The following is an 18,068-nucleotide window of genomic DNA, read 5'->3' as shown; positions in this document are numbered from 1 at the left end:
GATGCTACAGACCAAGTTTGATGTAATTCTGACCAATAGTTTCAGACGAGAAGATACTTAAGTAAATATGTTGAAGCAGGACGCCCAACCATCCACCTATACTAATAGCTCACCCTGAACAAAGTTCAGGTGAGCTAACAAAACAGAAAAGGCTAGCTAGTGAACACTGGCAATTATCCTTTAAAGTTTGGTGGCCAAAGGTGGCCTCTTCTAGTCTAGACTTTGATCTTTGAGACTTACTAGTCATCAAAACAACAGTGGGCATCTACTGACTGCAAGCTATGAAGTTCAAAGCCATATTCTCAATGTACACCAGTTGTTTATCAGAAACTGTTTGATGTACTGACACTCAAAATAGAAACCTATTTGAAGTCAGCAACAAACTGATTTGGCACAGGCATTTAAGAACATACACATTTAAAATTGCTGAAACATAAGAAACTTGAAAAATCATTTACAGTCGAAACTTGCTTACCTCGAAATTCCGCTTAAGTCGAAGAAATTTTCAAGTCCCGTCAAATTTCCTTCTTTATATATGTAATTCAACTTCGGTTACGTCAAAATTTGACTTACCGAAACTCCGGATGTGTCGAAAGGGATTTTCAGTCCCGTCAGTAAAATTCAAGTGCATTGTAAACTCGGTATGTCGAAGTGAGAAAAATATGCCATATAATTTTACACATGTCATTGTGAATGTGGCTGGTTTTTAACACATGTCCATGTTTATTGCCTATCCAGAAAGCCGTGATGCCGACATATCAAAGATGCGGCAATTATCAAAGTGAGATGATGTCATACTTGTTTGCATGTGCCACAATGATAATTGTTTGATGTAAACATTAGATTTCTTTTAATCAGCAGTCGTTTGTATTTGAGACGTTATTAAAATTGCTTTTAATTTAAACAAATGAATTAATTAGTTTGAACAGTTGGGATCTTTAATAAGGATTAATTAGAGGTAATTGCGATGAGACTGTATAAACATTAACTTCTTGCGGGAAAGCATCATTCGTTTAAAATGTCAAATCGAAATTCTGTCAATCCTCCGGGAGAGAAAGGTGGTATAAAAAGGAAACTTGACTCAAAAACATTTGAGGTTAGCATCATTTTTATTCTTCGAAAAACTGAAAACTTTGATAAACACAAACTGTACGGAATCGTGTACGTGTAAAGTGGCGACAGCGTATAGACGGCTTCAAGGAAACAGCATCTATTTTTTATCAAATTTTTTCGTAATGTGTACTCATTTCGTCCATATAGTCCCTCCTCATAACTCAAATTTCGGTTATCTCGAAATAAAAAGCACTGTCCCTTGAAATTCGAGATACCAAGTTTCGACTGTACTTCATAGATCAAATAAGAATAACACCAAAAAGCATCTTAAAAATATTTACTGGACATCTGATATTATATATACAACTGTTTATAATGCCATCCAAAAATACTAATGTTCAATTCATTTTACATAAATCAAGTTCCAAAGAATTACTAAAAGGCTTGTATCATAAAAATCTTCAAATCTTGAAACTTTAATTTAACCATCTTCTTACACTGTTATCAGTGTTTCCATACTAATTATAACTATAAATATTTAAATTTTATTTTTAAGTCTTATTACATACAAAAAGTTAAATGATCTTTACTCTTAAATTGATGGACCTTAAAGTGGAAATATGCGCATTTTTCAAGTAAAAATCCAGCTGAAATAGATGTGTGTGTGAAAATGTGAAAAGGGTAGAGGAAATTATAGCTTTAAACCTAATATACCAAATTCTATCTGTTACCAATATGAAATAATAACTTTCCAAATATGGCTTGGGGAAGTCTTTTTAAGAAAAGTCAAACTGCATGCAGGAGTTGCTTCCCTTCAACTTAAGAAATCTCTACCTACAGGTAAGGGAGATCACTGCGTAGAAGATTGAAGAAAAGAACTAATAGTTTATTAGTCAGATTTCTTTAATTCATTAACTTCAAATACTTATGCGGCATTATCGTTAATTTAACACATTTAAATGCACAGCAACCGAAAATCGCTTTTATGAAACATTCATCAAAACACACTATGTGCAGTAAGATGCGCATAATGCCACTTTAAATAGCTATCAGAATACTGAATAATCTTCATAGGCAATTTTGGCATTCTTCAGGTTTTTGCAGAAAACCATGCACGTATTGAGCCACACTTACGGCCACAGAATGCCGAATTGCCTTATGAGAATATGTAATAATGAAACACAACAAAAATATACCTTAACTTTAAAATCAACAACCTGGAAGTTGAAGAAGAAAAATCTATCAATTTACATGTTTTAAATATTAATTTTATACATCCCATTTACCAAATGCAATGCAGGCTATGAAAACTTGCATTAGAAGTTCTGTCAACAAAAATATACTAAATCAATAGGACTGCATGATCTTTCAAGTCTATATTTAACAACTGCATGATTTTTGAACATACATTTAAATATTGCATGAATTTTAAGTCTACAGTGAACAATAACATGAAAAAGTTCGTATTTAGTAACTGTAAGATCTGAAGTTTAAACTTAACAACTGTATAGCTTTCCAGTTTAAAATCTAACAATTAACTTTACATGTATTGCCAGTAAATGCAAAACATATTACTTTCATTAAAATAAATAAACTTTCATTAAAGACTAAAATTATTTCATCTTTTGAATAATGTTCATTGTTTGAATTCCAATGTGTATCCAAACTGTGAATGTGGCTTTGATGAGTTTTTAATCACATATGAGCTGTCACCGTGAAAACTGCCTCTTGCCCCCTGATTTCTTGTTCCCGCTGAACTGCTTGAAAACCTTTGACTTGAACTGATGTTTACTACGCTGGTACCCAAATCCTCCACCTCCACGTCCTTGCTTGTTCCTGGCTCCACCACCACCACCTTTACTACCATGCACATCTTATAACTTGTTAAGGAAGCAAGTACTTATCACAATGCTTTCTAACAGTTTTTTGAAAATTGGACATTGTATTTTTTGCAGTAATTGTGAACACTTCGGAAACTGTTTAACTGTTTCGGGTCACTGTGACCTTTACCTTTGACCTACTGACCTCAAAATCAATTGGGATCATCTGCTGATCATGACCAACCTCCCTATCAACTTTCATGATCCTAGGCCCAAGCTTTCTTGAGGTATCATCTGGAAACCGATTGGGTCTACATACCAACTGACCTACAGACATCTGCAAAACAATATACCCCTTAAATAACTATATATAAGCATATTAAGTACAATATTTGATTGTGTGTCTAGCAACCGTGCTGTGTACTGCAGAATTACTGTGTACTGCATCATTTCTGTGTACTGCAGAATTAATGTGTACTGCAAAGTAACTGTGTACTGCAAAATTACTTGTAACGTATCATTACTGTGTACTGCAACTTTACTGTGTAAATGCAGAATGACTGTGTACTGCAGCATTACTGTGTACTGCAGAATTACTGTACACTGCATCAATACTGTGTACAGCATCATTACTGTGAACTGCAACATTACTGTATACTGCAGCATTATTGTGTACTGCAGAATTTCTGTGAACTGCAGCATTACTGTGTACTGCAGAATTACTGTGTACTGCAACATTACTGTGTACTGCAGCATTACTGTGTACTGCAGAATCACTGTGAACTGCAACATTACTGTGTACTGCATCATCACTGTATACTGCAGCATTATTGTGTACTGCAGAATTACTGTGCACTGCTGATTTTATGTGTAGTGCAAAATAACTGTGTACTGCAGAATTACTTTGTACTGCAGAATTACTGTGTACTGCAACAATACTGTGTAATGCAGAATTACTGTGTACTGCAGCATTACTGTGTACTGCAGAATTACTGTACTGCGGAATTACCGTGCATTGCATCATAACTGTGTACTGCATCGTTACCGTGTACTGTAGCATAACTGTGTACTGCATCATTACTGTGCACTGCAGCATTATTGTGTACTGCATCATTATTGTGTATTGCATCATTACCGTATACTGCATCATTAATGTGTGCACACTGCACCAATACTGTGTAATGCATCACTATTGTGTATTGCATCATTACTGTGTATTGCATCATTATTGTGCACAGCATCATAACTGTGCACTGTATCAATACTATGTACTGCATCATTACTGTGCACTGCATCAATACTGTGTACTGTATCTATACTGTGTACTGCATCATTACTGTGCACTACATCAATACTGTGCACTACATCATTACTGTGTACTGCAACATTACTGAGACTGCATCATTACTGTGCACTGCATCATTACTGTGTACTCCAGAATTACTGTGCACTATATCATAACTGTGTACTGCAACATTACTGTGCACTGCATCAATACTGTGTATAGCAACATTACTGTGTACTGCAGAATCACTGTGTACTGCATCAATACTGTGTACAGCATCATTACTGTGAACTGCAACATTACTGTGCACTACATTATTACTGTGTACTGTAGTATTACTGTGTACTGCATAATTATTGTGTAGTGCATCATCACTGTGTACTGCAGAATTACTGTGAACTGCATCATTACTGTATACTGAATAATTACTGAGTACTGCAGCATTACTGTGTACTACCGTATTACTGTGTACTGAAGAATTACTGTGTACTGCATCATTACTGTGAATTGCATCTTTACTGTGCACTGCAGAATTACTGAGTACTGCAGCATTACTGTGTACTGCAGTATTACTGTGTACTGAAGAATTACTGTGTACTGCAGCATGAATGTGTATTGCATCTTTACTGTGTACTGCAGAATTACTGTGTACTGCTGCTCAATGTGTACTGCATCATTACTATATACTGCGGAATTACTGTGTACTGCAGCATTACTGTGAAGTGCATCATTACTGTGAATTGCAACATTACTGTGTAGTGCAGAATAACTGAGAATTGTAATTACATAGCACCAAATATAATATCTGTACACACATTTTAACTGTGCTTGCTTTTTTATCTGTTTTACATAAACTGACTTTCCATCTTTAATGGTGGAGGATGCCATCAGGAGCCATTCTTGTTACATTTCAGGCACCATCAAACTTCAGAACGTCAGCTAGAACAGACATGAACTAATTCTTCACTCCAAGCAGCCTTAAACCCAAGATGATGAGATAGAAGTGACATGAAACAACTTGTCCACAGAGATCTACCCCACCTTTTGTCTGCACATTATTCATTAGCACCGTCTTCATTATCCACAGGATAACAGTCTGCTTCTAATGAGCAAGAATTACCTTCAGTTCAAGTAATTATATTCTTTCTAGAAAAATGTGTAGACTGTGGCCAAAAAGTGTTAATTGTCTTAGTTTCAATAGACTGGTAGCCAAAATGTATTAATTACCTTAGTTTCGACAGACTGATAGCCAAAATGTGTTAATTAATCAAGCAGTCTGAAACATGTTTAAAATGGCACCTATCTCTTAAAGCTGTATTCCTATTCCTGAAAGATAGACAATTTACCTTGGGGCAACTTCAGTAAATAAATGTTGCTAGCACTCAATATGCATATGCCATGGAAGGATATAAGTGGCTTCCAGATAGACAATATATCTAATCAATTTGCTGTCATTCATCTGTCTTATCAAATTTATATAGGCTTAAATCTTTTTAAATACTCAAGCCCAAGATAGAAAACAGAACCTACATATAACATACTCTTCTACATTAAAAAATCATAATAGATTTTTTTTTTTGCAACAACGAAAAGAGAACTGTTTCATATCAGAAACTTAAGGGTTTTAAGTCCATGGTTCATACAGAATATCAGAGACAAAATTCAAGTACTTTTCACAACTTTTCAAGGACTTTTTTCTCAAAACCACGACCTCTAACATCTACGTTCCAGCAAGGGGTTTGACGTCAATGGCAGATAGATAGATGGACCTAATCTGAACAACTTTTATTGTGTTCATCATGTAATGCAAAAATAAAACAACCATCACTTGTCACACCATTGTAAATGACGTAATTGGATTGTTAGATTGATGTGATTCAGTATTTTGCTGATGTTTAACGCTTTTCTTGTGACTTTTTAACGCACTCTCTCCCACTGATGATACTTCAAGAATTTTGTCACAGGACGTACAAATACACTTCGTTCTGTCTGCTTTATAGGGCTTCAGCCACTGTTTATATTCGTCCTTTGTCACCCCCTTACTTGAGTAATCACATTTATTTTTCTTACTCATTTTAATTCACTGGAAACTTGCAAATAGCAAAAAAATTACAGTTATTATTCACCGTGTTTTTAAACGGAAACGGAAATATACAAATGGTGATACAGTAGAGATAGCATTCTGTGTAAATATCGATAAAGTGCAGCCGTAGACCACTATCATAGCATATGGAAAAATCAGTGAGTGACCCGATCCGGCAATTTCAAGAATTTATTTTCATTTTCTCCGATTTATTTTAAGCCTTATTCTTTTTGCAAAGCAGTTTCGGACAGAATGTTTTCAAGGGGTGAAAGGTCAAATTCAAGCATTTTTTTTCAAAATTCAAGTACTTTTCCAGGGTTTGTAGGGTTTTTGTCATTTTCAAGGCCTGTGAGAACCCTGTAAGTCACAACAGCATGCTTTCAAAGATGTAGGAAGACCCAAGGTGCCATTCCAGGCAGATACTTTGATAGAACCACTGATTTTCCTCAAGTCAACTGGAGGCCCTCACAAAGGTCCCCTAAAATACTGGGATTATCAAATGTGCATGCAGAGTAATTCTCCCCCCACCGCATCCCCATAGCCAAAACCCAAAGACACCTGCATTGCCAATATTATAGATTACTCCTTTCAAGAACACCGTATGGTTGGAGTCTTCTTTTGTACAATTCGGTTCGGTATTAAAACTAGATCATGACTAGTAAATATTATTTAAACACATGACAGCTTTATGCACAATATTTCCCCACATAAATCCTACAGGTACAATTTTACTAGTTATACAATCTTGTAACAACTACTGCCTGTTTAGTAATCATAAATGCATAACCATCAGAAGAAATCATTCAAAGGTATTTTTATTTTAACTCAAGTGGCCCCTAAAGGCCCCCCATTTGAACAATTTTGGCATAAGACCATATGATGTTACAGACCAAGTTTGATGAAGATCCATCAAGCGGTTCATGAGGAGAAGTATTTATAAGGTATTTCTATTTTCAACTCTTGTGGCCCCTAAAAGGGGAAAGTGCCCCTAACTGAACAAACATGGTAAAGGACATTATAATGATGTTCCAGACAAGGTCTGATAAAGATCCATAAAGCAGTTCACAAGAAGAAGTCATATAAAGGCATTTCTATTTTTAACTGCAGTGGCCCCTAAAAGGAGCCAAGCAGCCCCATTAAACAGATTTTGGAGAGGACCTTATCATGATGCTACAGACCAAGTCTGATGAAGATCCATTGAGCAGTTCATAGGAAATTGATAAAGCTATTTTTACTTTTAGACCTAGTGGGCCTAGAAGGGGCCGACTGCCCCCATTTGAACAAGGCAGTCTGAAAGACAGCTAAATCCCCCGCCACTGCTATGGATAGTGAAAGGGTAAAACCTTTGATTTTAGCTGTGACCTTGACCTTGAACTGACATGGCTGACTCATGAATTCTGCACAACGTCTTGATGAGGTAATCATTTGACCAAAGTTTCATGAAAATCCTTCAAGGGGTTTAGGAGATACAGAGCTGAAACCTTTGACCTTCAGTTGTGACCTTGACCTTGAGTTGACATGGCTGACTCATGAGTTCTTGATGAGGTGATCATTTGACCCAAGTTTGATGAAAATCCTTCAAGGGGTTCAGGAGATACAGAGTGTACACCAAATGGAAGGCTCAAACCTTCGACCTTAGTTGTGACCTTGACCTTGAGCTGGCATGGTTGACTCATAATTTCTGCATATCATTCTGATGAGGTAATCATTTGACCCAAGTTTTATAAAATTCCTTCAAGGGGTTTAGGAGATATAGAGCGGACACAAAATGGAAGGCTCAAACCTTTGACCTTCAGTTGTGACCTTGACCTTGAGCCGACATGGCTGACTCATAAGTTCTGCACATCGCCTTGATGAGGTGATTGTTTGACCCAAGTTTGATGAAAATCCTTCAAGGGGTTTAGGAGATATAGAGCGGACACAAAATGGAAGGTTCAAACCTTTGACCCTAAGTTGTGACCTTGACCTTGAGCCGGCATGACTGACTCATGGGTTCTGCAGATTGTCTTGATGAGTTGATCATTTGACCCAAGTTTTATAAAATTCCTTCAAGAGGTTTAAGAGATATAGAGCGGACACAAAATGGAAGGCTCAAACTTTTGACCTTGAGTTGTGACCTTGACCTTGAGCCGGCATGGCTGACTCATGGGTTCTGCACATCGTCTTGATGAGGTGATCATTTGACCCAAGTTTTATAAAATTCTTTCAAGGGGTTTAGGAGATATTGAACGGACACAAAATGGCAGGCTCAAACCTTTGACCTTGAGTTGTGACCTTGACCTTGAACCGATAAGGCTGACTCATGGGTTCTGCACATCGTCTTGATGAGGTGATCATTTGACCCAAGCTTCATGGAATCCTTCAAGGGGTTTAGGAGATATGGACCGGACACGATTTTGTTACGGACGGAAGGACGGAAAGACGGAAGGACGGACGCAGACCATTCCTATAATCCCTCTGCCACGGCGGTGGATTAACAAAATTTGAGAAAGGACTTTAAAATGATGCTACAAACCATGTTTGATGAAGATCCATTGAGCAGTTCATGAGAAGAAGTCATTCAAAGGTATTTCTAATTTTAGCTCTAGTGGCCCCTAAAAGGGGCAAAGTGTCCCTATTTGTACAAAAATTGCGAGAGGACATTATAATAATGCTACAGACCAGGTCTGATGAAGATCCATCTGGCGGTCCATGAGAAGATGTTTTTTAAAGGTACAAATGTACAATGCAATTTGACGCACACAAGATTGCATAATTATGTGGACTGTATGTATATAGTATAGTAACAAAACACAAAGTCCAATAACTCTGCAGATTTTTTTTTCTGAAAGAACATAACATGCTCCATGCACAACTAGGGTTGGTATTGATTACTTGTGTAAAGTTTCATTAAATTGTGTGCAATCGTTCGGGAGATAAGGCATGCACAAGATTGCATGCACATGGGTAAGTGTCATGTCAAATTTCAATAGATGTGTTACACTACTTCAACTAGAAATGTGTCCATGGGACACAGATGCTCCCACTACATGACAAAGGACACACATTTTTTCCTAGGTCAGGGGCCATAACTCCTACAATACTGAATGAATCCGGACGCGAAACCCCAGGTGCACAACTGCACATGCTGACCAACATTCCTGTAAACTTTGGTGACTCTAGGTCAAATACTTTTGGAGCTACACGGGACACAACATTAAAATGACAATTTTTAACTAAGTCAGGGGCCTTAACTCATACATGACTTAATGAATCCGGATGCAAAACCCCAGGTGCACAACTGCACATGCTGACCAACACCACCTGTAAACTTTGGTGACTCTAGGTCAAATACTTTTGGAGCTACGTGCGACACAACATTAAAATGACCAATCTTTTACTAAGTCAGGGGCCATAACTCCTACATGACTGAATGAATCCAGACGCGAAACCCCAGGTGCACAACTACACATGCTAACCAACATTCCTGTAAAGTTTTGTGACTCTACGTCAAATACTTTCGGAGCTAGGCGCAAAACAAAACACTAAACTAGAAAATGCTTTTGTAAAAAAGCGCATGTCTCCCCCAATGCAAAGTCCTATAGGCAAGAAGTCAATAGGGGTCAGGAGCGAAAGTCAAAGAGACACTGATGGTTGGTTACAATAGGGATCATCTACTTGGCATGTCCAGTCATCCCGCTAAATTTCAACACTCGTGGCCTAGTGGTTCTCAAGTCACTGTTCAGGCTCCTGTGACCCTGACCTTTGATCAAGTGACCTCAAAATAAATAGGGGTCATGTACTATGCATGTCCAATCATCCTATTAAGTTTCAACATTGTAGGTCAAGTGGTTCTCAAGTAATTTCCAAAAAATGATTTTACATGAACAGGCCACTGTGACCTTGACCTTTAATAGACTGACCCCAAAATCAATAGGGGTCATCTACTCTGCATGTTCAATCATCCTATGAAGTTTCAACATTCTGGGTCAAGTGGTTCTCAAGTTATTGATCGGAACTGGTTATCAATGTTCAGGCCCCTGTGACCTTGACCTTTAATGGAGTGACCCCAAAAACAATAAGGGTCATTTACTCTGCATGAACAATCATCCTATGAAGTTTCAACATTCTGGGTCGAGAGGTTCTCAAGTTATTGATTGGAAATGGTTTTCCATGTTTAGGCCCCTGTGGCCTTGACCTTTAACAGAGTGACCCTAAAATCGTTAGGGTTCATCTACTCTGCATGACCAATCATCCTACGAAGTTTCATCATTCTGGGTCAAGTGGTTCTCAAGTTACTGACCGGAAATGGTTTTCAATGTGCGGGCCCCTGTGACCTTGACCTTTCACAGTGACCCCAAAATCGTTAGGGGTCATCTACTCTTTATGACCAATCATCCTATTAAGTTTCAACATTCTGGGTCAAGTGGTTCTCAAGTTACTGACCGGAAATGGTTTTCAATGTTCAGGCCCCTGTGACCTTGACCTTTAATAGAGTGACCCCAAAATCGATAGGGGTCATCTACTTTGCATGTACAAACATCCTATGAAGTTTCAACATTCTGGGTCAAGTGATTCTCTAGTTTTTGATCAGAAATGGTTTTCAATGTTCAGGCCCCTGTGACCTTGACCTTTGACGGAGTGATCCCATAATCAATAAGGGTCATCTACTCTTTATGACCAATCATCCTATCAAGTTTCAACATTCTGGGTCAGGTGGTTCTCTAGTTATTGATTGGAAATGATTTTCAATGTTCAGGCCCCTGTGACCTTGACCTTTGACGGAGTGACCCCAAAATCAATAGGGGTCATCTACTCTTCATGACCAATCATCCTATGAAGTTTCAACATTCTGGGTCAAGTGGTTCTCTAGTTATTGATCGGAAATGGTTTTCAATGTTCAGGCCCCTGTGACCTTGACCTTTGACGGAGTGACCCCAAAATCAATAGGGTTCATCTACTCTTCATGACCAATCATCCTATGAAGTTTCAACATTCTGGGTCAAGTGGTTCTCTAGTTATTGATCGGAAATGGTTTTCAATGTTCAGGCCCCTGTGACCTTGACCTTTGATGGAGTGATCCCAAAAACAATAGGGGTCGTCTACTCCAGCAGCCCTACAACCCTATGAAGTTTGAAGGTTCTAGGTCAAATGGTTCTCCAGTTATTGCTCGGAAATGAAGTGTGACGTACGTACGTACCGACAGACGGACGGACAGGGCAAAAACAATATGTCTCCTGGGGGAGACATAACAAGAGGACCATGATGGTCCTGAATCGCTCACCTGTCTCCACATGACCCAATTTTCATGAAGATCCATTGAAAAATATGGCTTCTAGAGAGGTCACAAGGTTTTTCTATTATTTGACCCAATGACCTAGTTTTTGAAGGCACATGACCCAGTTTTGAACCTGACCTAGATATTATCAAGGTGAACATTCTCACCAATTTTCATGAAGATCTCATGAAGAGTATGGCCTCTAGAGAGGTCACAAAGTTTTTCTATTTTTATACCTACTGACCTAGTTTTGACCACACGTGACCCAGTTTCACATTTTATCTAGATATCATCAAGGTGAACATTCAGACAAATTTTCATGAAGCTCCATTGAAAAATATGGCCTCTAGAGTGGTCAAAAGGTTTTTCTATTTTTAGACCTACTGACCTAGTTTTTGATCGCAGTTGACCCAGTTTAGAACTTGACCTAGATATCATCAAGATGAATATTCAGACCAACTTTCATACAGATCCCATGAAAAATATTGCCTCTTGAGAGGTCACAAGGTTTTTTTATTATTTGACCTACTGACCTAGTTTTTGAAGGCACATGATCCAGTTTCAAACTTGACCTAGATATCGTCAAGGTGAACATTCTCACTAATTTTCATGAAGATCCATTCAAAAGTATGGCCTCTAGAGAGGTCACAAGGTTTTTCTTTTTTTAGACCTACTGACCTAGTTTTTGACTGCAGTTGACCCAGTTACGAACTTAACCTAGATATCATCAAGATGAACATTCAGACCAACTTTCATACAGATCCCATGAAAAATATGGCCTCTAGAGAGGTCACAAGGTTTTTCTATTATTTGACCTACTGACCTAGTTTTTGAAGGCACGTGACCCAGTTTCGAACTTGACCTAGATATCATCAAGTGAACATTCTGACCAATTTTCATGAAGATCCATTGAAAAGTACGGCCTTTAGAGAGGTCACAAGGTTTTTCTACTTTTAGACCTACTGACCTAGTTTTTGACTGCAGCTGACCCAGTTTCAAATTTGACCTAGATATCATTAAGATGAACATTCAAACCAATTTTTATATAGATCCCATGAAAAATATGGCCTCTAGAGAGGTCACAAGGTTTTTCTATTATTTGACCTACTGACCTAGTTTTTGACGGCATGTGACCCAGTTTCGAACTTGACCTAGATATCATCAAGGTAAACATTCTGACCAATTTTCATGAAGATCCATTTGAAAAGTATGGCCTCTAGAGAGGTCACAAGGTTTTTCTATTTTAAGACCTACTGACCTAGTTTTTCGACCGCACGTGACCCAGTTTCGAACTTGACATAGATATCATCAAGATAAACATTCTGACCAACTTTCATAAAGACCCCATGTAAAATGTGACCTCTAGAGTGGTCACAAGCAAAAGTTTACGGACAGACGGCCGGACGCCACGCAATCACTAAAGCTCACCTTGTCACTTTGTGACAGGTGAGCTAAAAAACCAATTTTTACGAAGTCAGGGGCCATAACTTCTACATGACTGAATGAATCCGGATGCGAAACCCCACGTGCACAACTACACATGCAGCCCAACATTCCTTTAAAATACTTTTGGAGCTAGGCACGACACAACATTCTCGGACAGACGGACAAGGGCAAATCTATATGCCCCCACCCCCTCAAAGTAGGGGTATAAAAAGTTTACATCAAAGGTCTAGCTACATTCAAAGATGTAGATCACAAATGTCCTTTACATAATGACCATTAACTTGGATGCAGTGTGTAAGCATGCTTTCATGAACAGCTTCCTACAACTTGGTCTAAGTTTTTCCATGAACTATATTGTGTACAGTCAAGTGACCCCTAATCGCTTGGGGTCATCAGGTAATTATAATTACAATCTTGTTAGAGATCCACTAGGCAATGCCACATACCAAATATCAAAGGCCTAGGCCTTGAACTTTAAAACAAGAAGATTTTTTTCCCCTATATAAATCTATGTTAAATTTGGGACCCCCAGGGTAGGGCATCTTTTTACCCCAGGGGCATAATTTTAACGCTTTTGGTAGAGAACCACAAGGCAATGCAACATACCAAATATCAAATGCCTAGGCCTTGCAGTTTCAGGCAAGAAGATTTTCAAAGTTTTTTCCTATATAAGACTATGAGAAACTCAAGACCCCCTAGGGCAGGGCCTCTTTTCACCCCAGGGTTATAATTTGAACAATTTTTGTAGTGGACCGCAAGGCAATGCTACACACCAAATATCAAAGGCATAGGTCTTGTTGTTTCAGACAAGAAGATTTTTCCTATCTAGTCTATGTAAAACTTGTGAGCCCACGGGCAGGCCTCTTTTCACCCCAGGGGCACAATTTGAACATTCTTCACAGAGGACCATTACATGATGTCACATGCCAAATAACAAGGCTCTATGCCTTGCAGTTTTGGACAAGAAGATTTTTAAAGTTTTTCCTTTTGGTTGCCATAGCAACCAGAGTTCTGCATGGAATTTAATTCTTTGAACAATTTTGAAAGGGGGCCATCCAAGGATCATTCCTGTGAAGTCTGGTGTAATTCTGCCCAGTGGTTTTCAAGATTTTTTTAGAAAATGTTGACGGACGGACGACGGACATTGAGAGGTCACAAAAGCTAAAAGTAATGAAAACTGACTTATTGTTCTTCAATTTGCAAGTAATAACTTATCATTTCAGTGGTAAAAACCCTTTTGCTTCACCTACTGCTGTAATCAGAACATTAATTCCTTTGCATGCTGCCAAAGTGAAGGCTTTAAAAAGGATACTCAGATCAACAAAGGGAGGTGTCTTGAAGCCAAATGACAAAGCCACTTTCTGGAGATCTAACGTGTTTACATCAAATATGTTCTTCAAACTATGAGAGGCATAGGCTCGAACGTATGACTTGTAGCCCTCGTGGGCGGATCTGTTCAGGAAGTAGTTCTTCTCTATCAACTTTTCAAGCTGAAAATAGAACAAAATATACATGTACATTATACATCTCATTTTAAGAAGCACTGATAAAACAATAAACCACAACTCTATCAAGGCTGAACACCACTAAATCAGGTCATTCATTATTTTATACAGAGTCCACTTACCAGATAACATTTCTTTAACACTTTCTGAAATATCAGGTTTTGAAAGACATATTTTCATTAAAAGTTATACTTCTATATGATAGGAAACAGAATCTGTAAGTTAATCCTTTGGAAGCATAGAATGCACAGAAAAAACTAAAAGAACAAGAGGGCCCTGAAGGCCCTGTATCGCTCACCTGACCTAATTCTAACCACCAAGTTAGAATCTAAGTTGGCCTTTATTTTATAGAGACAAACATTTTGACAAAGTTTTATGAAGATCAAGTAGTAATATTCTTACCAAGTTCCGTGAAGATATGGTCAATAATGTGGCCTCTAGAGTGTTCTGAAGCTTTTCATTTGATTTGAACTGGTGACCTAGTTTTTGACCCCATATGACCCAGATTCGATTTTGATCTAGAGGTCATCAAGGCAAACATTCTGATCAATTCTCATGAGTTTTAAACTTAAACTTAGGTCTCTATAGTGTTAACTAGCTTTTCCTTTGATTTGACCTGGTGACCTAGTTTTTGACCCCACATGACCCAGATTCGAACTTGATCTAAAGATCATCAAGGTTAACATTCTGACCAAGTTTCATGAAGATACAGTCATAAATGTGGCCTCTTAGAGTGTTAACAAGCTTTTCCTTTGATTTTTTGACCTGGTTACCTACTTTTTTAACCCACTTGACCCAGATTTGAATTTGACCTAAAGATCATCAAGATTAACATCTAGCCAAGTTTCATAGAGATACTTCATAAATGTGGCCTCTAGAGTGTTATCAAGCTTTTCCTTTGATTTTTTTGACCTGGTGACCTAGTTTTTGACCCCACCTGACCCAGATTTGAACTTGACCTAAAGATCATCAAGATTAACATTCTGACCAAGCTTCATAAAGATATAGTCATAAAATGTGGCCTCTAGAGTGTTAACAAGCTTTTCCTTTGATTTTTTGACCTGGTGACCTAGTTTTTAAACCCATATGACCCAGATTCGAAATTGACCTAAAGATCATCAAGATTAACATTTTGACCAAGTTTCATGAAGATGCAGACATAAATGTGGCCTCTAGAGTGTTAACAAGCTTTTCCTTTGATTTTTTGACCTGGTGACCTAGTTTTTAAACACATATGACCCAGATTTGAACTTGACCTAAAGATCATCAAGATTAACATTCTGACTAAGTTTCATGAAGATACAGTCATAAATGTGGCCTCTTGAGTGTTAACAAGCTTTTCCTTTGATTTGAACTGGTGACCTAGTTTCTGACCCCAGATGACCCAATATTGAAATCCTCCAAGATTTTATTGAGGGTAACATTCTGACCAAGTTTCCTTAAGATTGGGCCAAAATTGTGACCTCTAGAGTGTTAGCAGTCAAATTGTTGACGACGGACACAGGGCAATCACAAAAGGGGTGTTAGCTTTTTTTACAATGAAATAATACTTCATTACCTTTAACCCCCTAAAATAACTCCTTTACTCTTCTTTCAGCATCAAATTTTTGGACATAAAATTCTTATGCTGCCATTTTTAACTAAGCATGTGAAAGGAGCATACAGATTTCAACAGAATGTTGCAATACATACTAAAACACAGTGGAGTAAAAGAAAACACAACGTTATTAAGAAACGGCATGAGGAAAGGAAGAAAGTTAGAACCCTTTATATTTGGACAACTTGTACAGGCTAACATTTGACTTGGTAGTGATCAGCCTCAAAGTCACACATGGATTTGCAAAATGCTCAAGTTATCCAGTGAGATATAGTTAACAAGAGCGCCGCCAAGCGGGGCAATATACGCCCAAAGGCTTACATTATAGGATGGGAGCAAAATTTTAAGAACTTTACTGCTGTAGCCTCAAAGGATTGGAACAACAAAAGGAAAACTTCAAAAAACAAATCTAAGTCCACAAAAAAAATATTCAAAGTCTACAAAAAAATCCTTATCACGTACAGGTATGTAAAAATACACCTTAAAATTGGAGGTACCATCCATGTTGTACCACAGAAAAGTGGTCTCGGTTTTTCTCTACGGCCAATAATAAAAAAGTTTCAAAATAAGCTATTTATAGTAACATAAAAGGGAAGTAATTCAAAAGAAAAAATTATTGTAAGTACAAAAAAGAGATCTGCCAAATGAAAACAAGAGCACTGCAATGCAGAGCAATATACACAAAGCAAAGTCATATATGAACTTTGACCCTTAAGTGTGACCTTGACCTTAAAGCGAGTCATCCGGAACATGCGCTCTGCACATCGTTACAATGTGGTGAACATTTCTGCCAAGTTTCTTTGAAATCCTTCCAGCAGTTCAAGAGTTACAGAGCGGACAAGAAACAAACTGATATGACTTTTGACCCCTAAGTGTGACCTTGACCTTGAAGCAAGTCATCCGGAACATGCGCTCTGCACGTTGTCTTGGTATGGTGAACATTTGTGTCAAGTTTCTTTGAAATCCTTCAAGGGGTTCAAGAGTTACAGAGCGGACACGAAACAAACTGATATGACCTTTGACTCCTAAGTGTGACCTTGACCTTGAAGCAAGACATCCAAAACATGCGCTCTGCACATCGTCTCGGTGTGGTGAACATTTGTGTAAAGTTTCCTTGAAATCCTTCAAGGGGTTCAAGAGTTACAGAGCGGACACGAAATTGCTAACGGACAGACGGACGGACACCAGCGTCATAACATAATACGTCCCTTCGGGCGTATAATAAATGGTGTTCATACACCCATTGTGCAAAATTTTCCAGACATTTCCAGGGCTTCTTCTAGGGATTTTTTCTTATTTTCTTATTTTTCAATATCAGACTGTATATTTCTTATACCATTTTCACTTTTTGTGTGCTATTCAACCCCAGTTGCACACATCAAACTCATTTAATTTACATTCTACTTTATGTTCATCATCCACTCTGCTCAACCACAGGTACTTTCTTAATGAGCCACAAACTTATTTCCAGCATTTTTCACATACCATGAACAATCATAACCAACTTACCATAAAACATAGAAGCTGAATTCAAACTTCATGAAAGCATGGAACCAGTACCATTCAAGCCCCCCCCCCCCCACCCCCATTGGTTCAACCCCTGTACAAATAACGTATTATGCCATTAATACACTTACAGTCATCAGATTCACCACTTATTTTCTGTTTTCACTGTTTCTTCACACATGTATTTAATAACGCATACAAAACTTCACTACATTTTAGGACTTTTTTTAGCCTTTATAAGGACTTTTTAAGCCCTTTTAAGTCAGTAAATTGTACTTTCCAGGTCATTTTCGCATTTTTCAGGAGTTTTTAAGAATGGGCATTAAATTTAAGGACTTTTTTAAGACTGTGCAAATCTTGTAAAATTACACTGAATACCACTAATATTTTTTGATAATAACTTAATTAACTTTCAATTTTTAAAAGAAAAACTTAAACACAAAAATTAGTGTTTAAAGACACCATGTTATATTTTCGCCTGAATAACTTAAAAAGTTTTGTAACATTTTTTTCTCT

At 37.8% G+C, this 18,068-nt stretch overlaps 1 protein-coding gene across 4 annotated transcripts in view; it reads right to left on the bottom strand.

Moving 5' to 3' along the window:
- Window positions 1–1,375: 1,375 nt before the first annotated feature.
- Window positions 1,376–18,068, bottom strand: part of LOC123552273 (uncharacterized) — an 89,398-nt gene continuing 72,705 nt past the window's right edge. For all 4 annotated transcript variants that reach the window (XM_053541767.1, XM_053541768.1, XM_053541769.1 and 1 more), the window contains 2 exons: window positions 14,257–14,434; window positions 1,376–2,926 (listed from right to left, as the gene is read on the bottom strand). In XM_053541767.1, coding sequence (XP_053397742.1) covers window positions 2,763–2,926; window positions 14,257–14,434 — 342 coding nt within the window. In that variant the 3' untranslated portion in view covers window positions 1,376–2,762. The remainder of the gene's footprint in view (window positions 2,927–14,256; window positions 14,435–18,068) is intronic.

The sequence above is a fragment of the Mercenaria mercenaria genome, chromosome 4 (genome assembly GCF_021730395.1).
Source record: "Mercenaria mercenaria strain notata chromosome 4, MADL_Memer_1, whole genome shotgun sequence".
Classification (NCBI taxonomy): Eukaryota; Metazoa; Mollusca; class Bivalvia; order Venerida; family Veneridae; genus Mercenaria; species Mercenaria mercenaria.
The sequence above is the reverse complement of the archived record's forward strand: the minus strand, read 5'-3'. Positions and strand labels throughout refer to the sequence as shown.